This window comes from Manacus vitellinus, unplaced genomic scaffold (assembly GCF_001715985.3).
Source record: "Manacus vitellinus isolate BGI_N305 unplaced genomic scaffold, ASM171598v3 scaffold_29_pilon, whole genome shotgun sequence".
Taxonomy (NCBI): Eukaryota; Metazoa; Chordata; class Aves; order Passeriformes; family Pipridae; genus Manacus; species Manacus vitellinus.
The window spans coordinates 7,578,854-7,606,023 of record NW_021940207.1 but is presented as its reverse complement, the minus strand read 5'-3'; the positions used below and the strand labels follow the sequence as shown (position 1 = coordinate 7,606,023).

General features: G+C 41.3%; 1 protein-coding gene across 1 annotated transcript in view; it reads right to left on the bottom strand.

Moving 5' to 3' along the window:
* The window catches only part of PLOD2 (procollagen-lysine,2-oxoglutarate 5-dioxygenase 2), a 65,258-nt gene extending 38,088 nt beyond the window's left edge, over window positions 1-27,170 (bottom strand). Inside the window, exons 1-2 of the mRNA XM_029960743.1 lie at window positions 27,109-27,170; window positions 26,586-26,680 (exon numbers count right to left, since the gene is read on the bottom strand). Of these exons, the coding sequence (XP_029816603.1) occupies window positions 26,586-26,680; window positions 27,109-27,170 (157 nt within the window). The remainder of the gene's footprint in view (window positions 1-26,585; window positions 26,681-27,108) is intronic.

Below are 27,170 nucleotides of genomic sequence, written 5' to 3'. Positions count from 1 at the left end.
CTGTACCAGATTCCCTCCATAGTCACTAAGTCAAAAAAAGTATTAAAGTAACATACAAGTACAGTTTGGCAAGCAAAAAATAATCTACTGTCCTTTATGGGATATTGTTACTCTCTCTTAATGGAATACACATTATTCATGTATTTCAAGAATCACTATGGGGCCTGGTATGTTACTTGACTTTTGTGGAACAGGAGGAAAGAGAACAATGTGCCAAAGCATAAGGGATTTCAACCTGAGCTATATAAAAAGAAGAAAGCTGAGCAGACAAATAATGCAGTTTATATTGACATGAAAAAGAACCTGTATTGCACTGGCAGCCAATGAAGAAATCTAAGTAGGCTGTCTGAGTCAGGTTTGCAAACAAACACAGTACAAAAGAAAGCTATTTTTAAAGTTATTATTCATGTTGAAAATGTTTTTCTTTTTAACATACTCGCCTATGGTCAATTTTTTTAAATTACAGATTAAAAGGTTTAGAAGACTTTATTTTCATGTCTTTGTTGCACCACTGACTTTTAGATGCATGTGGTACTTAAATAATTTTTAAGTGCAGCAGAAGTGTAATTATAGGATTTAAAGTCCCTTTAGAATTAGAGATTCTTTATAGATTACTTAGGTTTCGTTGTTTTGTGGGGTTTTTTTGTTTGCATTTGTTTAGTTTGTGGTGGTTTGTTTGGGTTTTTTGAAGTAAGCTGTGTCTGACCAAAGTGCAGAGAAACATGTTTTTATTCTATATATAGTGTGTATGGAGAGACAATGCAAAGTGCATTAAATGAGAGTTACCTTGGCACAATATAGAGGGTATTATTATCAAATGAGGAAAGCAGAACTATTTTCCTCTAGCTAATAAAAATCATTAATCTAATTCCTGTAGGCTGCTGTGATTTTATTTAGATTTAAGTGACAACTTGTACAGCTTCACTGGCAGACTTCTACTAAACATAGCATGGGAGACACTTGTTTCTTCCAGTGGAAGTGAGTGAAGAGAATGCTTCTGACCACTGAATACTTCTGGTAATTTCTTTTTAACCTTTTAACTGCATTCAGTTTGAAAAATCTATTCCTTGCTCACTACATTTAGGTCCAACAACCTCTTAGAACACTTGTCCCATTTGTGTTTAGCAACATGAATCCAAAATGACTTTCATGATGGCACAGGAGCGTCAAAGTGCAAGTACAACACTCCCAAGGGAGTGAGTTTATCCAAGCGCTGTTTCCATTTCAGGATGTGCTGAGCTACAAGTATTTCAGCTGCAGCCACCCGCAGTGTCCCTGCTGTGCAGAGCAGGTTTGGCCCCACGACAAGCCCTGTCAGTGCAGAGGTTCAGGGCTGTACCAGAGCCCTCCCACACAGAGGTTGAGTGACCAGCCCAGTGTCCCCAGCAGCATCACTGTACCAGCTCCAGGGCTCCAATAGGGTGCAATGAAGACCAGGTGTAGCAGTGGAAAGATGCCTGCAATTACACAGACCCCAGGCTACTACTGTGGCCTGGAACTCCCCAGTGAGAGTGCCACAAAAAACCCACAAGGATTTCTAGCTGCAGCTAGTTCCTGCTTCACCATCCACTTTGCACAAACCCCTGCCCTCCACTGAGGTGTTCACCCTAAAGGAGCTCTGCTGTGTGGTCTTACATATAGGCTGGAGCTCTACAGTTTAAATCTGACTACCCCCTACACACAAGGGGATGAATATACACTCTCAGTAATATCTTCCCACAGTAACAGCATCCCCAAAGTGCAAACACATATGAAAACAAGAACACAGCAGGTGGTCACATTCCTCCCCACTCACATTCCTCTGAACTGGGATGCCACAGAGGGTACAGGCTGCCTGGAAGGGCTGGGCTACCCCAGCACACAGGCTGCCAGAGGCATCTTGGCAGTCACTGGAGGGGATTACCAAGCTTGGTATTTATTTCCACAAGTCAAGTCAGTTTGTGTAAAAAGGAAATGCAAACCCTATACTGAAGTTCAACAGGAAGGCATGAAAAAAAATCTCCTCAGAGCTCCATGCCCGGTATGAGGGTGCTTAAGTTACTAGAATGCAATTTTTTTCGGGCAGATTTCCAATAGTTACACCCACAAAACAGCTGTTCTGTTTTGAAAACAAGCCTGAGAGAGCATGTGTTTGGCCAAGGAAAGTATATCCAGTGACATACAGAATTCATTTTTATATGCAAATTCAGAAACCCTTCAGCACAGACACCACCACATATAGAGCACATGTAGTGCATTAGGAAATCCAGTGAAGGTTTATCAAAACATCTGACTCTTCTACCCATTTTTTGTGCTGCTATCTTCAGGGACCTGGCTGCATCAGAAATATTTATTTCCAGAAATAAGAACAATAAGCCAGAGCCTTTGTCTTCAGTGAATTGCCTGGCAAGGTCTCAGTCAGGAATTTCCATGGCAGGACTGCTTTAAGTAGCAGTGACCTTTCTCCTTGTATCCTGGCAAAGAAGCATGCAAAGAACTGCAGTCATTCCTCACACACCCACATGGTTCTTATTTATCTTGAATGAACACTGACAGAGATTACTACATAATTTCTACCAGGGGTTGTGGGCACTAGTATAGTAGATTCAGAGCAGCCAAAACTGAGGATATTGCTTACAGCCACACGGAAGCTGACATTTAGTCCTTGGATTCAAGTACCATGGACTTCTCTGGAACAGAAGCAAGCTGGAAGATCAAAGGACATCTGTGCATGGTACCACATTATGACATTAAAATCTATCTCTATCTTTAAAACTAGAGGCTTATAATGGTAAACAAATGATGTTTTGTACTTGTAATACATTTTTATTCATGTTCCAGTGTCTACATTTAACACAATCTACTTTCCCATTTGCACATTACACCCCACCCAGAGCTGCTTAACAGAGTAATGACTGTGTATCCATCTTCCCATTAAATGTGTAAAGTTATGTATAATTGAAAAATAAATCACCAAACATTTCCAGCAAGCTAATAAACAAGTTGCTGGAGATCACAGAAAAACCTTGGAAACCAGAAGCATACTAGGAACACCATGGATTTAAGGAAGAAAAAAAAAAAAAAGCCCACACACTGGCAAAGAAAGGTCAGGTAGTACTAAGGCATGGGTTAAGCAGATGCCTGGAAGAGAAGATGGATGGGACAGATAACTGGAAGAAGCACATAGATGCATCCAAGCCCATTGATTAAGCTATGCAATTGTGCCTACTATGTCTCTTGCCTCTCTGGAGATATGGGAAACCAACAGGACGTAGTTTCCCACAAAAACAAACAAACGAAAAAGAAAACAAACTCCAAACTTGCCTTTACACCCCACAGGAGCATCACTGGAGGAATGTACTAAAGCTCAACACAACTAAAAAAGTGGTTTCAACCTGGATTCCTCTTGTCACAGTTCAAGATCACAAAAAACCATTCTTCTATATGCTTTCAAGACAAACTGAAGCTCTGCAGATGGCTATAGAGTCATCAGTGGTGCCAACAGTAATTTCTGTTCCCTATTTATATGGACTTAGACTGTAAGTCTAAGTGTAAATCCAAAGAACCATTAAAACAACTAAAATATCAAAGAGTACTTTCAGACTCCAGATCTTTTAGCACAACATGATCTTCCACTTATCCTTCACAAAGGCAAGATTAGACTACTTAAAACTTAAGATTCTGCATCAAATAAAACCATTGAAAATCCACATACTGTGAAAAGATGACAAACAGACAGAGACAGGAGAAACCCATCATATCTCATGGCTAGGCTTCGCAAACAAACCCATCATATACAATGTAACCATTATACCTACAGACATATATAATCCAGCAGCAAACAAATATCTTAAGTACACAAAGAGAAAAAACACAAGCTTTAAACATATATACCCATCCAGTGTGAACTTGTGATGTACATATGGTCAAAGAAAGCAGTAAGCCAACAGAAGAATTTCTGGTCAAGTAAAACTTTTGGCATAAAGAGAGAAAAGACAGAACCATCCGACAGCTGTTTATTTTCTCCCTAGGATTCTTTAGAAAGGCAACAATGTGCTGAAATAGCAAACATGGTCATCTTCTTTTCTCAGTAAATAAATGTGCATTACACTGCAGGAGGGGGAAAGATGAATGGGGCATAAACAATACTACTTCCTATTTGGAAGTCCTGAAGTTTTTTTTAATCCGATCTTTATATAATACAGTCAACTTCCGCTCTGCACAGGACACTGCTGCATTCCTCCATTTATCCCACATTTTTGTGCTTCCCAGAAAGGCAGACTGGTTTCAAAGTTCCACTAACCATAGCCATGATCACATTGTAAGACTGGATTCTCTGCAACTAAATAGCATGGTTGGATTGATGCTAAAAAATACCCTTGGATGGGAGACAAAATATGCTTGAAAAACTCATGAAATATCAGCAAGAACCAATGCTTAAAATACTTCTGAAAGGTCAGATTTAGAAGAAGAGGTACCAACCTCTTCTGAAAGTTTGGTCTATCTTCCTCTGTATCACAAACCTCCCTTTAATCACTGCACTTCAATATATGCATACACACATGCCTTGCTGCAAAATACGGAGAGTAGCACGAACATTATTTATGTGATTTCCAAAAACTTAGAAATCCTTCTTAGCAGATTTGTGGAAGTCTTTATTTTGTTAGTATAAAGTTATTGCAGAATTAATGGAGGTACACAGGTATCATCCCTGCTACCACCTGACCCTTAAATTGGTTCAACCTGCAGGAAAACAAGAATAACTTCTGCCTTGAAACTGTTGCAAACAGTTTCTGACCACAACTGGCATTTATGGTTATCAGGATCACTCAATGCATGGGCTATCTGTGGATAACCCTTCCTCTGCTCCTCCAGGTTGTTTGTAAACCTTGCTGAAATTACAGAGCAATAGCCAGTGGTATCAAAGCTGCCAACACTGTTCCAAGCCAGGGAATAGAACCAATAAATGCAGGAAGCTTCCAGGAGCTCCCTAGGGAGCGAAATATAGAAAGTATCATTTCCTGGTTTCAGTTACTTTCAAATAGCTGGTACTATGGAGACTTCCTCAGCCACAGTACATTCTGCCTGTTCTCATGTGTTTTAAAGAGCAAAGAAGTTTGGTTAGCAGAAACGCACACTTAGACTAAGCAGGAGCTGCTCTGAATTTTCTCCTATTATAGAATCTATGTTAGATTAGCACTTGCTAACACATGGCTCCTGGTCAGGACACTAAATTTTTCTTTCTCTTCTTTTTCTTTTCTACCAACTGTAATTCCCTCATGCTTTAATTCACAGTACAGGGTGTGAACACACATTTCCCTCTCCCATGCAGACTGACTCAAACAGCAAGCCTGCTGAGCTGCTGCTTACTGCTGTCTATTACCACATCATTTCTGATGTTTCACTGATACAGTACCTAAAATGATTACATTAAAATGATCAAATGTTGAACAGAGCCAGTTCTAAAAAAAATAAATAAAAACTCATGGCCCACAGGTTGTAACTATTTTTCTGTATATGCATATACATTACCTATACACAGCTTCAAGGATTGGTAGTTACTCCCAATATACAACTGATTTCAGGAAACATTTAAAAGCTGATTATGTCTCAGCCCTTAACTTACTTTTTTAATTTAGTAGTACTGAACACACAGTCAACAAGAGCTCATTAAGAACTGTATGTGCACTCATCAATCACACACATCAGTCCCGGGTGCAGCGCTGGCCAGTGCTCTGGCCTGCACTCACTCTAATGCAAGATTTCCTTGTTTTGATAGTTGAACAAAGCCAAATACAAGCAGGAGTAAAGTGTTTTTCCATCAGTTTCAGAGGACTTGGATAAGACCCTATTTACTGAGTCAGTTATTCTGTAGTAAAGCAAAGATAAGACGAGTTCCTTAGTTCCCAGATGAGAAAAAAAAATTAAAATCAACTGTTTGTAAATGACATCATTGCCATGCATGAAGGAACTGCCTAACTTCCTGACAAATGGGGAACAGATCAGGTTACAGCTGTTTATTGGTGCCCAGACAGCAATCAAACCACAAAAATCTTCTCGAGAGTGGGAATGGATGGAGTCATGGCACGAGCTGTGTCTTGCTTGAATGCACCGATTGGATGGCCCTGCTATAAACTGTCATCGGGGCTGTGCAGCTGAGAGCAGGACACAATTAGCATCAGCTGGCTAAGTGAGAAAGTTTACTCAGCTTCTGCCTTTTTGTAGCCTTGCCCTCTCTGCTTCTCTCATAAATATGTATCTAGAGGAGAGCATGTTACTTCTTAAGCTGTCCTTTAGCAAATCCAGCTGTTTAAACAGAAGCAGTCACACACAGCAACAGGCACTGTTCAAGTCCATTTTTTGACAGGTAATCAATCCATCAATGAAACTCAGCAGTTAGGACTTGCAATAATGGTTTCGCCTTAGACTAGTCTTTACTTTAAGAAAAGAGAGAAATTTAAGCTGGAACTGGAGCCATCCTGAAGACACAGAGCTGTCCTTCGTGCCCACACTGTGGTTCATGTTGTAAGCAGATGCTACCACCCGGATCAGTCAGTTCATTTGAAAAAGCTGCCCTACAGCTTCACATCTGGTCCTGTGTACAAACACTGGACATCTAAAATTCTCCAAACAGAACCACAGGCCACACTATCCTGGAAAGGAAGGAAATCCCATACTTTTCAAAGTTCTCTTTTCTGTGCAAACAAGCAACTTAAACTCCACACTGGTGGGATCAGTGCCCTGTTTTGAACAACTCAGTTCTTCAAATCATGAAATGGCAGTAAAAACTTCTGTCCTACTTCTGACACAAGACATGTCATGTCATGTCATGTATGATGCATGTTTAAAGATGCTTTTAACATAATACACTTGACCCAGCAACTTCAGCTCATAAAGTTATGGGCCTGGTTCTGATCCAACACAAGTACAGCTGCTTTACAGCAAAGCAAAACAGTATTAGTAAATTGCTTATGAAGATAGTCTAAGGGAACACTTTACTGTATTAAAGTTTCATGTGAACTTTAAAAACTAAACTAAACAATTGACTTTTACGTTTTAAAAAAGTAAAAAATTAGGAAAGCAATTGTATCAGATACTGATTAGTTCTTGCACAGTTGATTTCAACAATGGGCTCATTCAGAACACTTAGACCCACAGGTAAAGAATTTATTCTCAGAGGAGTGAGAACATTCTTCACTTTAATGACAAACCTATTTTTGTTTAGCTTTTTTTCCTGTGTCTTTTTTTTCCCTTACAGTTTGTTAGCATTAATTACGAATACTGCAGCTTTAAAAACATACTTGCTCTATCATTGCAAGAATCAGTATTACCATCAAAAAGGATTCCCCACACACCTTTTTTTCCCCCCATGTCTATTTTTTAGGAAAATCCACAATGGATCAAGAGATTGTCAATTTTTCCAAGAATGAACCCTCAAATATTTTCAAAGGGCAGACCATAAGAGCTGGTGGGGCGAACACTAAAATAGAGGCAGTTTCTTCAGAATTGTCCTATAAATTCGAAAGTAATGTTTTAAACCAAAGCAGAGTTCTACTGATTAGCTTTAAACTATTAAGGAAATTCGTCTGTAATTACTTTGTAACTCCATTACAAAAATAGTCACGTCTGAAAAGAAATTATACAGTAATACAGAGTATCTTTAATTTTGGTTCATGCAGAAACAGAATAAAATATTCAAATATGTCAACTGTATCATTAGTCAATAATCTAAATATTTAAACAATGAGTAGGTACCTACATTTCTCCAGTCTTAGTGTTCATTGGAACCAATGTTAAAACATTATATTAAAAAACCCAGTTCACAGCAAGAAAAGCATGCACACACACAGAAAACATGAAGAAGCCAGATTACTCTGATGACCAAATAATGTTTCTTTAGTGCACTTGTAATTTGTTTTTCATTTGTTTGTTTTACTTCTACTACAAATTGTAAGCAAATTCTAGCCCCTGGAAAACAGACATCTGAGATGAAACAGCATCTTTACATATTTAGTCTCCTCATGACCAGTACCATCCATATTTTTAAAACTGAATTCACCTTAAGGAAATACTCCAGGAGCAGTTATATTAATCCTAAAGCCATTTGTGGTGTCAGGCTGTGCTTGCAAGCATGTATTCCTTGATAATTAAGTGTTGTTTATTCTCTAGAGCTACAACACTCCCACACATTAGTAGCAGGATTGTGTCTTATCTGTTTGGTCAAGCTGTGTTTTGTGCTTGAGAGAACCCTGCTCATGTTTAAATTAAGAAAGATCAAAAACATTCTTCACTTTCAAACTTGTTTGCAACTGGTCACTCAAAAACTATAAAAACCCCTAACAACATAAATAAAAACAAAAATGCCCTTATTGCAACCATACTTATTCTTCATGACAAGGAAATTCACTTGAGCAGCATGTCAAGTAATTTGTAATTCAGATTGGCAGCTCTACACAAATGGAAAGATACGGCTTCTGATGACACAACATAACAGTGTTAGTTCAACCTAAACACTTCCCTGTGAAGAGACTGAGTCACTTTTGCTTAAATAAGCAGAAAGGAGGGAAAAAGCCAAGAACTTGCACATAAATAATGACCCTCCAGAATGTGCCACGAACATAATATTAGTTCAGACCCCTGACAGGGACACATTTCACACAGAACACCCCCGGCTCAGATAATCACGGCAGTCATTCCACTGTACCTTTACAGTGCAGTTTACAGCATCTAATGCTGATGATAAAGGTCACAACTGTTTTACTTTTTCTTGCTTTAATTAAAAATGCATTTTACAGTCAAAGTTGCAGTAATTCCACTGTATATCACAGAGAGAAACAATGTCACGTCCATCTCTGTGGTCTACTTCCACAGCCTCATTATTCCCTCTACCTACAGAAAAAAAGAAAAGCCTGAACAAAAATGTCTACATTTTCTTTTGCCACAGATACTGGCATTGTGCAGCCTCTAAAACAAGTGCTACACAGAACTCAGACTGCAAACTTTGGGTGTTTTCAAGGATGAGTATTTTCATGGGAAAAAGAGGTGATGAAAGAACAACTTTGCTGGTTTGCACCTCCACAGCCATATTTTTTTACTTTTATCTTATTTCCAAATACTCACACCCCTCACTACACACTTACATTTGTCAGTCACTACTGATTTCAAAGCTGTAGGCTAAAGGTATCTTTTGAAATAGATACTTCTATTTGAAGTGGAGCACACTGATGCTAAATGTATGACGGTGTCCCAGACACAGGCAACCCAAGTGCTGTCTCCTGCAGGGTCAGTTCTGGGCTCATCAATCTCTGCTTTTACCATTCACCTCTAAGGGGAGGTGGCAGCTTTTTCATACAGTCCCCACAGAAAGGGCACAGCCCCAAGAGACCCAGAGGAGGTTTTTCCACAATACAGGTTTATGCAGCAGTTTTAGGCACTGTGGTGACAAGAGAAGACAGAAGTAGCACCAGCAAAGAAGCAAGACACTGAAGATTGGGCAGAGAGATGGAGGCAGGCATAGAGTGCTGTATTTATGATCTCTCCTCCACCAAGCAGGCTGAGTCTGTCAGTACTTCTAATAAGTATGTCAAGATGGCTGAATGACCAAAATCTCTTGTTTGGGCACCACAAGCAACCCAGAAGGGAAGGTCTATCGATGGCTATCACTCATAGATACTATTTTGGCTGACCCCAAAAAAGTCAACACAAATGGCAACAGTATGTGCTGTATCTTCAAGTGAGTCCTCACAGAGCTAGGCCAGCCAGCAGTTACTGCTTGAAGCATTTGTGACCAGCAGCTGATGGATGCCGAGGTGGAGGAAAGCCCACTGGCTCCGAGCGCTCCTGCAGCCAGCTGTGCTGCCCCACCTCCTGGCCAGGCTTCTCTGGAAAGCCACCCACGCTGCTGGAGCCCTGTTCCCCCCAGCCCACCCCTCCCACTTCAGGAGCACACACAGACACCACGGACCCACCTCAAAACCTGCCCATTTGCCGCTGCTGCAACCTGGGCCCCAACACCTCAACACGGCTGTGCTCCAGCCCAGTCCCCACAGCTGCTCTGGGGAACAGACTCAAAGGCAGCAAACTCATTTCCCATGCAAACAGCTGACTGACAAAACATTTTAGGTGAGAACATCACCTGCATCTGCTGCCAAGAGCAGTGTCTGCCTCTCAGGCAATGATAAATGTCATTTCCACTGTCTTTCTGTGTGCCACAATCAGCAATGTGCATGCAGCAAGTGTGGTGCAGTGGAAATATTTCAACACTGGTGTTTTAACACAGAAACTTTGCATCTTCACCACACAGGGGCCAGTGTTTCAGAGCTCAACAGTGCTCTTCTCTGCAATTGCCTGAAATATAAACCTGCGGCCAAGGAAGGAGCGCAGGACAGATTTCTGCAAACACTGTTTGCCACAGGGCCACACTGACTCTCACTGTAACCAGTGCTGTGCAACAGGCAGCTCTTTCCAAAGACTTTTTGAATAAAGTCTTATGAAGATGCAGCTTGGCAGTCAGTTTCAGACACTCTTGTTAGAGCTTTCGTCTCAAGTAAGCAATATGAATGGGCTGTGTTAAAAATCGACATGCAAATTGTGTCTTCGCCTGCTGTTTTACACCAAACTGTACAAAGTATCAAGAGACTAGAAATTGAAAAACAGATTTCTAGAACTAGAGGCACCATAAGGTCTGCCTCTCTTCAGGCCATACAGCACAGGGAAAACATTTAAGGGTTAAAACTGGAATAAAAACACGTAACACAGCAGGAAGTGTCTGGGGTCAAGAAACTACTCACAGAGTGGTTTCAGCCCTGCACAGATTTCTACAGTTCAGGTTATTCATGTTTAAACTAAAAGGAATTAAGGTCTTCCTGTGTGAACACCTATATATAAACTTATCAGTGCTTTCTTGCACTGTAATTTGTGTAGCGTCATTTTTACTATTGATATAGACATAGCAGTCTATTTTTGGGTTGCTGAATCATACGGAGCTGTCTGGACTATGCACTCTGCTTTTCACAGATTTGAAAAGCAGCAGGATTAAAGAAAAATCCTTACCATGCCAGCTACTAGTTTATATCAGCCTGAGATCCCACATTTCAAGCGCATAGTTTAAAAAAGCATTATTTGAATAGATATGTTCGTGAAAACATAACTGTGTTTGCAATAACTGATTTCCAAAGGTGCTCAACTTGCAGTCACTGCCCTGAAAACAGGTACAGAAGCTCAACTTTTTGCTCAAAACTGTTCCTGTGGGGTGCACCTCCAAGGGGCAGCAAAGGCTGAATGGTAACGCTCACACCCCTCTGACAGACAGCATCCACACCACATCCTTCAGATAAATCCTCTGAATGACCAAAAGTAGCAAAGTACCAAGAAAAGTGGAAATGAGAAGTTCATTGAGTGGAGTCTGTTATCCGTCAACACCATTCTTTTTAACTGTTTTAACTTTTCACTAGTTCTCAACCAAGTCAGCAGTTTTCATATCAAAGAACTTGCTGACAAAACTTGCTTCTCAAATAAAGCAGCCTCCTTATGCACACTAGAAAATTAAGCCAGATATTAAAAATAACTTGATTACACTTGAGTAAAACAAGCCAAGAAATGAAACTATTTTGGATATCATGTGGTAATAATCTAATGGGATGAAATACCTTTGTACGCTTAGAATAGAAATCAGAACTACGGACTCTCAAAAAGTATTAGAGCAAAAAACATGTTTTGGCATATTGATAGACATACATGTGCTTGGACACCTCTCTCTGAGGGAATTTCCTGCCTACGTTCCCTTATTTTACATGCTGAAGATAAAATTTTCTTCTACCTTCTGGTTCCTTGAAGTTAAAGCTGCTAGAGAACACAAGTGAAAGGCAAGGCAGGCACTGGAGTGAGTCTCCAGCTGACTTTTGTACGAAGTAGGAAACTTCAGCAGCAGTTGCTACAGTTTAGAGACACAGAGACTGACGCTATTGCTTTCCCCAGCCTGGAAAAACATGTTCATCAACACCTTGTCTCAGGGAGAGAGAAGAAAAGGGGGGAGGCGGGCAAGGCAAAAGCCTAAGAGACTCAATTCCCTTTAAGGAATCCTTTTCCTTTTCTTTTCTCCCAAGGGTGATCATGCATCTATGACCCCCTGGGTGGGTTAAGGCACTTTCAAGCCGAGCGGTTCCTCTTATCAGCAACCTGGGGAGCGCTGCCCCGGCCGGCAGCACTGCCGCCCACTCCCGCACTGCCGGCCGCCTCCGCCGCCCACGAGCGGGCGCGTGCGCGTTATTTACCGTGCGGGCGGGGGGAAATAAATAAATTAACCGGGGGGGGAAAGCGGCGAAGGTCCCAGGCCTCCACCGGGGGGAAGGCTTCCCTCCCTGGCAGATGTACCGATCGAAAGGCCAAAGCCGCCCGGCGCTCCCGCCGCTCCGCCACAGCCGCGCGGGCACCCATCGCATCCAACCCCCGACCGCCACCGAGCTCACTGCGGGCGGGGCGCCCCACCGCTTCGCCGCCGCCCGCAGCGCCAGGGCCAGCAGAGCAGCTAGCGGCGGCGGCGGCTGAGAGGCGCGCCACCGGGCGCGTTCCCCCATCTTCCCCTCCGCATCGCCGTGCTGCCGCCGCACAGCCCCGATCAGCGGGCAGGAGAGCGGGTGGAAAAGAGGCGGAAGCGTGCTGGCCGCCGACGCGCCGTCGATTAGTGTCTCCTCCTCGCATGCGGGCAGGAGCGTTAAGGGCGCTGCCGCCCGCCCGCAGGCTTTATGAACGCGTATGGAGGCCGTGGAGCTCCAGAGGCACGTGCAGCCAACAGGAGCCGTGGCGTGCGCCGTTGCATCTGCTGCCGCCCGCGGAGGAGGGCGACGCGGCCAAAGCACCGCCTCGCCCGTCCCGCCGTGTTAGGTTGCGAGCGCAGGTGGAGCGGTATGCGGGCCGGCTGCGGGGGGCGCGGAGACGGCGAGACCTCGGTCGGCCGCGCTGTGTCCCCGCGTCGGATACCAGCGAGGTGCGGTGGCCAGTCTGGCCATTGGGCATACATTCGCCTGCCCCTCTAGACAGTTTGCTCGAGTGCTTTTATTGGCTGTTATGTCCCCATAAACCTATTTCTGAAAATTTAATTTTGTTCGGGCGACTGTGAGCACCTGAAGCTGCTGCTCCATGAGCCAACAGAAACAACGCGACCCTTTCGCATGTGCGCCCTGATGGCATCGGGACAGCGCTGCTCATCCCCTCTGCTTGTGGAAGACATACCTGTCAAACACTCCATCAGCTCAGCATTCAACTTTCCATAAGGACACAGGTCATTTGCCTAAGCTTAACACGTAAGACGATTACACTTTTAACATTAAAGAAACGCCCAAAAAAGTCACTGAAGGCAAGCACAGCCATGGTAAAGGTGGTGTACGGACCCACTCCACTCTTTTTCTTATTATGATACAAAGTATATTCAAAAAAACTGCCATAAATCTTTAAAAGTCATGTAAAATTATTAAAGCAGATGTCAGCCTATTGGAATCAGTATGGATTTACACTTTGGAAATATTATTTGAGGACTAAAGGCATAATCCAAACCAAAAATTAGTGGTGAAAGCAACAGTCATGTATGTGAGATCCACCTATATAATCATCAAAGACACCTCATTTTTTTATCCTAAATGTGTCTATGGGCTTAACAGATGTGCTTTCCTGGAGCCACAGAGAAAAGAAAAAAAGGGTGAAAGAAGGGAAAACTTGACCTAGGCTACTGCAGCTGTAAGAACTGTGTGCTTTTCTTTGGAACCCAGGGCAGAAGTCAGAGCCTGCATTATGTGCCCAGATACTTTTACGTTTAATTGGGAGAGTTCATTCTTTCTCGATCAGGCAGCACACACAGCAGGGAAGGAGGCAAAGCCAACCGAAGAAAAAGACTGGGTCTTTGGTCTGAAGGAGCTCCTACAACATAGAGGCCCATGAAAGCAGGAGCTGGGAACTGAAAATGTAATCATGCAATTGATGACGGCGCAGCTGCAAACTATGGAGAAACAAAAAAGATCCTCCAATTCTTGGGCAATTACTCATGACATACTTTCTCCTGCCACCTCTGACAGGCACACAGAGATTCACCAGAGAACAAGTACCTTTTAAGTGTAAACAGTATGACCACATTTATGCACATGTCCATGGTGGGATGCTACTAAATCTTTGGTTTGTTTGTGTTTTTTAAATAAGTTCAAGAAATTTTGCTAATGAAAAACAATGATGGAAAAAATAATATAGGACAGCTATAGTTTTAAGGTAGAAAACAGTTTAAACAAGCATTTCAAAAGAGGTCCTCAACAGATCAAACCTCACCTCAGATCCAGAACAGCTTAATCGTAACACTTGTACTGAGAGATATAAAGAACATGTAATTACAAAGCTGAAAAAAAGTAAAAACACATTGAGAAGAGATTAAATCAGAAAAGACATGTAGAACACACTTAATACCATCATCCCTGAAAGAAATGACTGATTTCATCACTAAAGTCTGAGAGGAAAAAGACAGGACCGTTGGGTAACATTTCAGAATACCATGGAGATGATGTCATGGCTCCCATGGGTGGGACGGGAAGCAGATGAAGCTTTGGCTTTGAGAATTGAGAGTAAAATCAGCAGCTGACTGTCACGTACATACACAGTGCTCTGAGAGATCAGTCTGGCACCTCACCTCTGTCATATGCAGCTTGTTTCACCAGAGAAAACACACAGGTCCTGAAACAGCACTATTAGGTGGAAACGAACATGAGAGATCCCATGAGGCATTTTGTTATCAAAACGTACACGTAAACAGTAGCAGGGAAGAATGAAAACAATTGGTGAAAGAACTCTGTGAACATGCAACAATGAAAGGAAAGGAAATTGCTGGAAAAGAGAGATTTCTAATGTATGAGGAAAATGGGTTGAGAGAATTGTGATATAAACACAGCTCGTACCTGTAAGGGCAAGCCCAGACTTGGACTAGAAACTTATACATTTTCTTGTCATTTTCCTTAGTCTCTTGAAGGCTAGTTTCATTTTTGACTGTTCTTAGAAAATGCAAGCTTTGTCCCCAGAGAGAAAACGGAGCTGAAAGCTACCCAAAACACTCTTTCAAAGTGACAGATGTGGTCAAGACATCTCCCTCCCCCCAGAGGCTTCACTCGGACATTGGCTGATGGAAGGGAAAATGTTTGTGAAACTCCAGAACAGAGCTCCACCAGCTGTGCAGTGCCCAAGGGCTCTGTCTCGCCCTGCCTTCACAGACACTTGGGTTAGAAATGTTACTTTTGTCCACAAATACCAACTTCAAGGCATGAACTGGCAGCTGGTAGTTAGCAGTGTCTTCAGCTCTCCTGATGCTGTTGCTTCAATACTGTATTACTGTTATAGCAACTCATCCTTTAAATCTCTGAACTGCTAAGTAGGAACTTATGCTCAAACCAAAATAATTTTTAAGAATAACATAAGCAGTGTGTAATGTAAAGTGCAAATATATGTGTTATGCTACAGAGGTTAACTGCAGAAACAATTCCTACACATGTCCCAAAAAACAGGGTCACTTTCTTGCTCTTGTCACTGTTTGTTCTTCTGACTTTTAATTTTATCAAGCCTTTTTCCTTCTCCTTTGCAACAAGACCATTTCTTCATGATTCTAAGAAATTAATCAGTTTGGTTAAGTAGGCATGGAGGAGAGGAGAGGGTTTTAGCTGTGGGGCTCTGAACGTGGAAGCCCAAGGAGTTTTCTTGTCCTAAAACTACAGCAGTAGTGAAGAAAACAAGAACAGTTTTGCAAGAAGTCCTCACTTCTGAAAGTAACTGTGAAAAGTGATTTTCTAACATTATAATCAGTTGCCAAATTTTTAATTTTTTTTTTCAGCCCCTGTGCATTTTCAACAGATCAGCATTAATATCTAGGATTCAGCTGGCAGGCGTTTGGGCAAAATTTAACAGGACCTCTGCAGATGACAACAGCTTCCTGAATTGTTTCTAATCTCAATTCCTTCAGTGCCCCTTTCTCAGATGTTTAGAGAGTTCTTTTATGGTCATGGCAACTCCTTGTCTGTATCTTTCTATCCGCAGATCTCTTTCTTGGTTGTCTGTAGGAAATTATCATGGGGTTGGCAACTTCCATCTTCCCCAAACCACCACCAATTTTATTTCAAAATGCATATAGATGGTGTCACATGGAATGGAAACAGAGAGAGTTATCAGAGAGAGTTACCATTACCAGCCCACCACTGCAGTCAAAGGGAGGGAAGCTGCCTTCTGAACCACAGACACTTCTTATGGAACTTTTTCACATCCTCTGACTACTCTTCATTTCACTGTCTTTATAAAACACAGTCTCTGCTCCTACTGTGCTTTGCCTGTCCTTGAACTCACCTCATCTTGCATCTAGGCCTCTAAAGCTATTCTTTTATTCTGGAGACCCACTAGAATACCTTTTCAATAAAGGCTACTATGGAGAAGTGTTGGTCGCATGAACTTCCTTCCCTAATCTTATAACACTGAAATTGTTTGTTATATAGCAATTAAAACAAAAGAAAAATAACAAGATTGGTCTGTGGAAAGCCACATGACAGAAGTAATTGTCAACAATTCCCCAGCAGCAGTATAATATAATAGCAATAGAAACTGACATTCTAAAGTAATAAAAAATTTAAAAATTGCTTTTCAGTCAACCTTCTTCAGATATATTTCATTTAGATGCCTGAAGTTGTTTGAATTTGACCACAAGCCAATGAAACAGTAGAATTTAACTAGAATTAATTTTGGTTTTTCTTTTTTCACAAAAACATTAATATGAATGTGAAAGTCCATCTGGCAATAATATGGCACTAAAATGTGCATCACATTGCTTGACTTATGTGTATAAGAGCCTGTAATAAGGGCCTCTTAAGTACTTAAACCCTAGTAAGATATCTTCCATAGACAATTTATTTCCAAAGAATCAGGCTAAATGTTACTGAAATTCTAGACTTGCTGTCTGAAAATAGTTTCTCTTTGGTTGCCTCCCTTTAATTTATCCCCAACTTCAATAAGAACATTTCTTTGAGTTCCTGCCTCAGTCTTGTTATTGTGGGTGTGATCCAGCCCATTGCCAAGATGTGCTGAGTGCTCCTCAGGGATGCTGAGCCCCCCTGATTTCAGTGGAGGCTCAGCACCTTGTGCTATTGAGCACTGAGTGAACCCTGTGGGCCACAGTCATAATTTCTTTCCCAAATCAACCAATCAGAAATTACTTCATTTTATTCACTCATTTATAATTATAGCTATAAACAGCCCATATGAGCAAAAGATTAATACTGTTAGCAAGCATTTTCAGGGTATAATCGGCTGTCATCCCATAATTACTCAAAAAGATTGAGCGAGTGGCTTTGAAATTACAAGGAGAGTTACATTCCTGTACTGAGATGGGAGCAAGAAGACATGAGTGCTCATGAAAAGCTGTGCTAAGTTTTTGTCTGTGGTCCATCCTTTGGCATTATGACATGATTGCTCCAGCCTCAAGGGCCTATCCTGTGCTACAGAAGTCAATGAGCAGCATAAGAGAAGAAATCCTGCTCACCTGGCCTTAAACCAGATGCATTAGACCTCTGTCACTGCTTCTGGTGGACACAAATATCTGATTCCCATTTTTCACTTTCATTGCACTCATGTTTATGTTATTTATATAGGCAAAGAAACCAAGAATTACATCCTGCAGACAAAGCTGAGCACGGTTGATCTTGTAAAGATTTTGCTCCCATCACCCAATAAACTATAAAATGTTTCCCAGATTCTCAAATGAGAGGTGTTGAAATGCACAATTAATCATAATGACTAATGTAAAGTGTTGCTTCTGTTATTTTGGGATGTAGAAAAGAATATAACAGAAAATGAACTGACATTCAAGAAAACTGGCAAAAAAAATAATTTTAAACATTAACTGTGGGATTCATAGAAACTAGTAGAAAAATGCCTTTAAGAAATTTTATGAAGCTGGGAGGTACTTGAAGTTTTGTGTCTGTCAACAAACGATCGTAACGTAAAAGTGTTCCTCCGAACACACCTGTGGTACTGAACAGGCCAGAGTGTGTCACACGTGTAGGATCGACAGAGGAGGGGGGGTCAGTATGTGTTTTACAATAGTTGACCTAAAGCCTACTTTTTTTGTGATTTCAGAAGACTAATGGAGAGTTCTACAGTGGCAATTTGGGAAAACCGCTGGAGCAGAGAAGCATGTCCCACAAGTATTCCCCTACGGGAAGACATCAGATTTCATATTCTCTGTTACTGGAATGGTTTTGGTCCAAGTTTCTTTTCCTGCCTCTGCTCTGGGAGTTTTGTGTCTGTTCTGTCTGTCCACAATGATCTCATTCTCTCCAGCTGACTTGTATAAGGTAAACAGAAACTGCTGTCTGACAAAACCTAATTTTGACAGGTAGTTTTTTTAGTAATTTAGTTTGATTTATAACAACGTTGCCATTAAATTAGTCTTATTTCATACTTACTGTATGATCTAAATGAAGAATCCCAGATGGCCCCAAAACAACTTCTGGCAGCATTTCTGGAGCACTGGATTCAAGAGAGAAAGAAAGGAGGTGGACTGACCATTATTTTGCTGCTGCAAAGTCCCCTTGCACAGAGCCTTTCAGCTCCCACTTTTCAGCAGGCAGTGTGTGAAAGAGCAACCACAGGAAAGGTGAGGAAAAGCTAAGAACCACAGAACCTAGTTTAGTCATTGGTCAAAATACTATATGGCTTTGCAATACCTAACTATTTTGCCTCCTGACAAAAAAAACCTTTATAGGGAAAAAAAGGTGGTGGCCAATAAAAACAAGGTGTGGAAAGTAAAAATAGCATCTTTAAATGAACAGCTAAATACAGTTACCAGGAAAGCTGAGGTTTTGAGCAGTGTCCTTGGCATAAGCAATCAAGCAAGAAAATCTCATGACTGAATCAGCAGGAGAATGTGCTTTCAAACTTAGAAAAATTTAGGAGCTTTATACCTTTGAGGGTTTTTTCCTCATCCTCTTCTCCCATCTTGCATTGTGTGTGTACATAATTTATTTTGATAAAAGGGGATATGAAGGGAGGTTAGGTTCACATCACTATCAGAAAACTTTCTTTGCAGAGAAGCATTCACAACTGTTAACCCACACTTGTGGACTTAATCACTTCACTCAGTCACGGATAGGGCAAGTGTGAGAGCAAAACAAATTCAGACTTTTAACACTAAAATGGCAAGGAGTTACTGAAGCAATGAAAAAGTTTTAGGTTACAGGCTGTGTACTGTGAAAGGGAAATACATCCAGTACACTGGATGCTTCTTCTCAATTGTATTTTTCAGGCCAGTGAGCAAAAGCACACATCCCTTTTTTTTGAGACTGGGAGCTTGACTGTTCTCAGCTTACATGGAAAGGGGCATAGAAGAGGCAAACTTTGAATAGCAACATAGTTTTGATGAATGTTATCCACTCTGCATTCAAAACAACTTACCTATCAGCTGTCAACGGAATGACAATAAATTAAGAACTTCCAACAGATCCTCAAGAGGACTCTTCTCAAAAGATTTTGAAATTTAATTATTTTTAGCACATCACTCAACAGAAGCCAGGAGGATGGCTACTTTGAATCTCTGAAATAATTTCTCAGAGACTGCAATTGTGCTTATTTAGTTTGGATGCTCAGGAAGATGAAGTCTGTAACTAAAATAATTCTGATGACGTGTCAAGGTTGGCGAAACCTGACATTGGCAGTACATCTTGCTCCTGTAGTCTGGGCTTTAGGAGGGTGATCTGGCTGCTTCACTTCCAGATAATCCAAAGCCTGTGCTGTTCAAGGCAACATACAGATTGAGTCTACATTAGGGAATGTGATGGAATGAAATTCCTTCCTGTTTAAAGTAAACTAAACAAACTTGCTTTACATATTGGAAGGAGGCAGCAACCTCCTCCAGACTGGGGAGAAACTGTGATGGATAAATAGCAGGAGTCACAGGTAGCCCTGTAGTGCTCCAGCACTGTGAGTGGCTGTTTATAAAATCCCAAATAGAGTTAACAAAGTGGCCCAAGATGGCACATAGACTAAATAACACACGCTGGTAAGCCTGGGTCTGTCTTCTTCAGCTTTTTCCTCTTCCTCAGTCTTTTTCCCCTCCATCAAGAGGATATGTGTAGTTTATTTTCCTGCAGCCAAAATCACTTCTGTAGGGTTTAGAAGAATGAAAATTACAACACTCAACCTAATAGTATCCTCAGATAAACCATGCAGGCAGCCTCTATTCCAGAGTGTCTAAAGGAAGCTGGAAACTTGGTAGGCACAGAGCACACATCCCCAGGACACTCCTAGTAAATCTCCAGGTAAAATCCATCCTGTTGTCATAGCAAAGAAAAGGGGTGGATACAACTCCCTTTTCCTTGTATCCCTGTACCAATGTAAGGATATACTTGCCTTTGAGGTATTTACACATTAACAGTGTTTTTTGATATAGCCAGAATGAAATAAGGAAAAACTTTTAGCCCCTATGTCTGACTCTGGCAAGCAGCTATGTAGCAAATTATCACCTCTGCAAAATTCTTACATACACAAAGTCTTACTAATGTGGCTGTCTCATTGTGCTTATATTCTGCATGCTAGAATTTAGAATTCTTCTGAAACAAGGCCTGCAGAATTCGCCGTGCTCAGCTGTAATGCTCCCCACATGTAGTGGGGAATATCAGTATTCCTTGCATTCAGATTCACAGAGTGGGACTTGTACACATGATTCAGGAAAAAAAAAAAATCAGTAATACTACTCTTGTTACTCTGCTTGGAAAAGCTACATAAACATTTGTGTTAAGCTACTAAAATGTTTCTAACCGGAGATATTTCATACAAATTATAAAGAAAAAAAATAACCTTTACACCAGCCATTGTCATATCATTTCCCTTTCATGTATCCTTGTTTTCAAGATGCTTCCTGTTCACTTTTTTTTTTTTGCTGCAATATGCTCATGAAATGTATCTAGAACTGCATTAGCCCAGTCTCAGTATAAAAGCTCTGCAGGTCCATACATATTTCACTCTCTGTGTTTCATGACGGGGACATGTGACTATCTTTAACTCTCTTTTGTGTATAATTGTTTGTCCTGCCCCCTCTGTGTGGAGATGACTCAACTGTCTCTAAGTTCACCAGTCTGCTCCAGCCTGGAACAGTGCTCAGAAACATCAGCACACTTTTCCAGCCCCTTGGTGAACGGATTCAGCCACAAGCACAGTGTTTACAGTCCGGTGGCCTTCATTTTTTATCAAGATGCTTTTGAAGTTGTTGGTTCATGAGAAGGAAGAATCAGACCACTTTGCATGTACTTTTATACTCCAGTTGGAGTGTTTATACCTACACTGAATGCAGATCCAGGCAGTTGTTGGATCAGGCCCCTGAAGGTTAGTGCCATACAAAAGATTTCAAGTTGCCAGATAACATAAAAGCCATGGTTTCCAGTTCTCAAAATAGTGTCCATGAAAGTAATTTCGAAATTGTATTGTGTGCAGGAAACCAGGGACTCCTACAAATGTTACTGGTTTCTCATCCCAAGGCAAGGCAATTAGGCAATATTTTTATTTTTCAACCTTGCCTTCCTAAATAACACATCCCTATTATAACCATCTTTGGAAGTTTTTTGGAGGAAAAAAAATATTTAGTAAACATTTTTCCTCAGCAGGAAACATGAAGTAATCCTAGTAGATTATTATTAATTTGATTTTATGATTGCTACCAGTTTAGTAAATATGGTATTGTTTGACTCCAGAAGAGTGTCAGACACATTGTGCTCAGCATTGTGGTGACAGCCTGCAAAAGCCTACTGAGCACCACCTGGGATAGTGTGAGGCTAGCAATCTGAATGATGATGTTGAGACTGTTATTAAATATTTACTGAGCCATCAGGACTCCTCAAATCACTATATAAAGCCGTTGTGAGGTATTATTATTGCCACAGGCTATTCACGTTACTCAGTTTTAAGGTTCACCCCCCAAGAGGTAATAGTGATAACATCCCCAGCTTTCCCATATAAAGAATAGAAACCACTTGCTTCCACAACAAAATATAATCTTTAAATTGGACCATGCTCCAAGTAGCTACCAAAGCCAGAGAAAGAACTATGACACAACTTCCAAAGCAAAACAAAGACAATTTAAAGGCAGAAAAAATTCCCCTTTAAATCAGAGAAATTCAAGAAAACTCATATGCCACTAAAGCCAGGATTCTGCAAAATCTCAGTGGCAGCCTCTTTCTGTCCTTGATACCTCATGTGTCTTTTTCCAAATCAGTATCAGAGAGAATGAAGATTCTTGTTGTTTTAGTAAGAGTGGGCCATTTAATCCTGCTCTTCATATCTTCCTTTGGCTGCTCAAAAGCAGCCCAGATTGCTGTATATCAATATCCAATTGTTCTGTTGAATTGCTATAAACAATCCTCTAGTTCTCAAACCTAATTTCAGCTTTTTATTCTCCCTGTGCTCTAGGACTGTTTGAGACAGCTGATGGTGTAGCTGAATATAAGCTTCTATAAACAAACGCTGTGCATTGGAACTGAACTGCACGTAGGCCATCCACACACTCTTTCCACTCTGGCTGCTTCTCCCTGAAGCCAGTTGGGGAAGATGTTTTGGCTGTGACTCCACTATAGGTTATTCCATATCAAACCAACAACTAAGTGGAGTGAGGAAAAAGCTACTGGTTAAATGTCCACGGTTTTCAGTGGGCATGCCAAAAGCCTCTGACAAGATGCACTTCTTTTCTCTTCTGAAAAGGATCAGCATTCCCAGGCTGGCCTTTAAAGCTGAGCTCTGTTTTTGGGAGTCTGTGCTGTTCACCTCTCAAAGACAGGGAACCTACTGCAGCAATTAAAATTTTACTGTCTGAGTTTGCTTTTCATATAGTGTAGATGGGATATAAGGCAGGGATTTGCTTTACAATCACCGTTTATATCATTTACTCTCGTTCTTTTCATCCCAGAGAAAGCCTAACCTTTTTCCCATGGAATTTCTCTTAAGTGAGTCACAGAAGTCAACTGCTGCCCAGGCACTCACAGGAAAAAAGGATTTACATTTTATGTGCGTTTTTAGGAACACTCTTCTATCACACCATTCATCTCAATGACTAAATTAGGTCACCCCTTCGCTTTTTTTCCTCTTTGCATTGTAGAGGAAAGCAGACGTGATTTATCAGTCTCTCATTATGGAGGAGGCTTGATTCTGAATTTGTCCATCCACTTCTAACTCCACACAAACCTCAGTCTGTGATTCCCATCATTTTAGGGTTCCATAACCAGAGAGCATGACTGGGCAGAGAAAGGCTTTGACACTTGGGTGATTAAACATTTATAAAACACCTAATTTAGATGATGAGTGGGTGAGAGTTAGGAAGCAGCACCTCTCTGTGATGTGGTCTCCCCATAACCCACTGGAAAATATTTGGCAGTAAGCAAAGATTCAGAAAACAGGTACTAGCAAATATGCTTTGTTTCTCCACATATGCTGTGGTTGAGGTGCCAGTTCATGACAAGTCACTGGGGGACAGCACATGTCACTGGGAACAGTACCTGCAGCCCCTCTGGCAACACCCTGGCCCTCCCCACCTGCCTCGAGATCACTCCCCATAGCAGTGCTGCTGGGAACCCTGTGCCTTTTCAGTGGTGATAGAGGAAGTGAATACGACTTTTAAGGAAATGATTCCTGTGAATTCTTTCCAGCCTTCTACAGACTTTAAATTTATGGAATAAATTCTTAGTCTTGCACCAAAACTCATTTGCAAGTTGCATATGTAAACTTTTAAAGCAAAGCAATCTTTTGCACTTTTGATCTACTCCATTATTACCATGGAACTGATGGGACTTGGAAGAAACTTAGTTACTGCTCCACAGTCACAGAAATCTCCAATAAACAGGGCAATGTCTAACTAAATCTAATATAACAATTAATTCAAGTATCTTATTTAGACAATTCCATCGTATATGAAAATATAAAAATCTTATGCACAAAATTGCTAGATTAAGAGGAGCATCTTCATCATTCTTCATGGCTTCTTTTTTTTCCTTCTTTTGTAAGAAAAAATTATAGTTCTTATATTTTAACCTGAGAAGAAACACTTGATCAGGTGTTCTGACCAGAATGGCCCACTCACTGCATTCCTCTTACATACACTCATATTACAGCCAAAAAAGAACATGCATTAGATTAAAACATTTTGGTCCTCAGCAGAATTAATTGTTGATGCCATTCTGACAGCCATCAGCTATTAGTAGAATTGCTGTGGGAGTTTGTAAGAAGGCATTTGCAAATGTTTATCAATACAAATTTACCTCAGCAGCAAAAGGACCGACAGAATCAGTTGTTGTAGGCTGGGTGGATAAGCCTTGTTCTTCCTCCTAGCTGAACAAAAAGCACCTGAATCAATATGAATTGCAGGAAGATAGCTCAGGAGCTATCTGGGGCACAAGATAATGGTCTCAGGGGAGGAATGAAGTTCCAGGAATTGCAATAGTTTTCCAATTTTTACCTGTAATCAGGCAGGACCAAAGTACATCTCCAGGAAAGCACATCCCAAGGAAAGCCCTCATCATGCTCTCTTATCCAGTCACTCCAGGCTGCAGCTTGATTATGCTGATATTTTTAGCCCTCCTTCTCTTGCTATTTCCCACTGTCAGCAGCTATATTTGCATTTCTAAATGGTCAAATTCTAATCATAAATGTACATTAACCAAGAATCACCTAATCTGTACCTGGATAGAAATACTGCTCTGGCTACATCTGAGCTGAGATACAGGGATTACATGGTGTTAGGTGCCCTCTGGACCAGGTAGCTAACTGCCTTTGACTTTGCAGAGCTTTAGCTCAAAGGATTTTGAAGTCAAACATGTTTTATAGATGTTTGCACCTCATTACATCTTTCTGAAAAGATAAAAACTTGACTTGTGCATACTTCCGTCTACAAATTTGGCTTGAGTTTATCTGATAGTGAAAGCTTTTGCTAAATTTCACCACATAATTACTGAAGTGCAAATCCCCAGGAAGAACAATTTGCTGTAAAGATTTCATATTAGCAGCTTAAGAGGTGTTGATTAGTTGCTGTTTTACTGTGGCACCACATCGTAGTAGCTTCCTTAGAGCATACATAACCACTGACATTTTTAAAATTTATTTTCCATTCCTTTTCTTTTATATGCACTTTTGCACAAATATTTCCTTCAGCTAAACTTATTGCTTAAGAAGCTGAACAGCATAAATGGAGCACAAACATAGTTCATAAATATAGTTGATTTAGAGATTTTACCTTTCTCTGTCTTGCACTCCTCTCTACTACTGAAACATTAACTAATTGCTCTTTTTTTTCCCATGTGTTCAGCAACACAGAGGTACGTTCTTGTTCATTTCAATGGCTGGCTTTAATTCTTGCTGCATTTTAATATTAGCTTACTACCTCTCATAGCCTTTCCAAAGTTTGTCCAGTGGAAAGGACAGGGCACAGTGAACCCTTGTCTGTGTTGAACAACTTTGCTTGTATTTCTTTTCTGTCCCAAGCTGGCAACAAGCAGAATACGGACATAAACAGAGTGTCAGCAAGCTCAGCCTCAGTTTGCTGAAAGACCTATATTTTCCAGGAGCCACAAATTCTCTTCTTAGAAAAATGAGACACTCGCTGACACAATAAAGCAGTGTGCCTTGGTTCCATTGTACAGCCATAATCAATGAGATTAAAAAAAGAAAAGTTTTATACCAGTTAAAAAGCAGGATTGGCTGCACGAGTAGAAAAAGACAGGGTTTAGGTGCTAATGTGTAGGTCTTTGGCAAACATACACAGCCCTTACAGTATCAGGATTGATTTTGTTCAAATTCCCAAGGGCAAGTGTTGTTCCTTGTAATACTACATGGCTGGAGAGAGCCACAGTGAGACAGAGCCTGAGCTGAAATACTGAAATATCAGCTGGGGTTGGGAAAGATTCATAAATAACTGAAGGAGCAACTTACAGCCTGTAAAGACTGTTGGAGTGAGTTCCTCAATGATGTATATGATAACTCAGTTCTATAGCAGGGTATAACTAAACAGAAAGTGGACCAGCACAGAGCAATGCTTGTGCAAGGTCAGATACCTTGGGAAGTTGTGCTGTTCAAATTGTGCCAAAAAAAATCCCAACATTCAGGAGGAACCGTACACTTACACAAGAGGGACTGTACTTCAGAGCAGGAATATGCAGACAGGACCTCAATTACAAAACACTACTGCACTGACGTGCAGGTCATACATAATACCAGCAAAACACTGCTGTAAGCCACTAAGTCAAGGCAGCCCCAAAGTCTTTAGTGTCTTCAGGGTCAAAACGTATAACTGGGTCATTTAAATTAGCAAGTTACCTTTTGTTTATACTTCTCTTATTATAAATAGCTTTAATTACAGCCTTCACCACAAACCTCAGCCTCACCAGTTTGTTTAGGAGTTTCCATACAGCATTTGCCACCCACTGCTCCCTCCTGGGGCCCTGTGCCAGCTCACTGCACCACCACAGTGCCAGCACCACCATGCCAGTGCTGACTCCCAGCTCCTCACGCAGTGCTGTGGCAGCATTGCACTTACCTTGAATAAAATTCAAGGTAATTTGAACACTTACCTTTGGAATAAAACTTTGTCCATGCTCCTTGAAGCTGTGATGTAGAGTTGCACAGGAATTTTCCTGTTGCTGAACATCTCTGTGTCACTCCCTCTCTGTAGCACGTGTATCAAGGAAGAGGAGGCTCCTAGACAGAAGGCAGCCAGACCATCAGTACCTGCACTGCACTAGCTCACTCTCCCTTCTTTTTTTTTGGCATGCATTTGCCCTCAGGGGCTGATGGTGGTTGTGCATCAGGGGCAGGGACACAAGAAGCTTCAAGGGTCCTGGTGTATACAGGACCAGTGCAGGCTCCCCTCCGTGCTGCTCAGCTTCACACCAGTGTCTGTGTGTCTGCTCCTCGGTAAAAGGCAAGCAACAAAGGAGAAATATTGACTTCCTCAGATGCTACCAGCTGCCCTGGTTCAATAACTAGGTCAGCTAAAGGTTAAACCAGCTGAGGCATGAGCAGCAAGTTTAAATGTAACAGAGAAAAACACAACCAAAGCCAGGGGGGAAGCCTGGAGCAGATTCCTAGGCCTGCCTGGCACAGGTCTCCTGTCCCTCGCCCTCTCCTCCACTGCCCTGCAGTGTGGTCCACGTCAT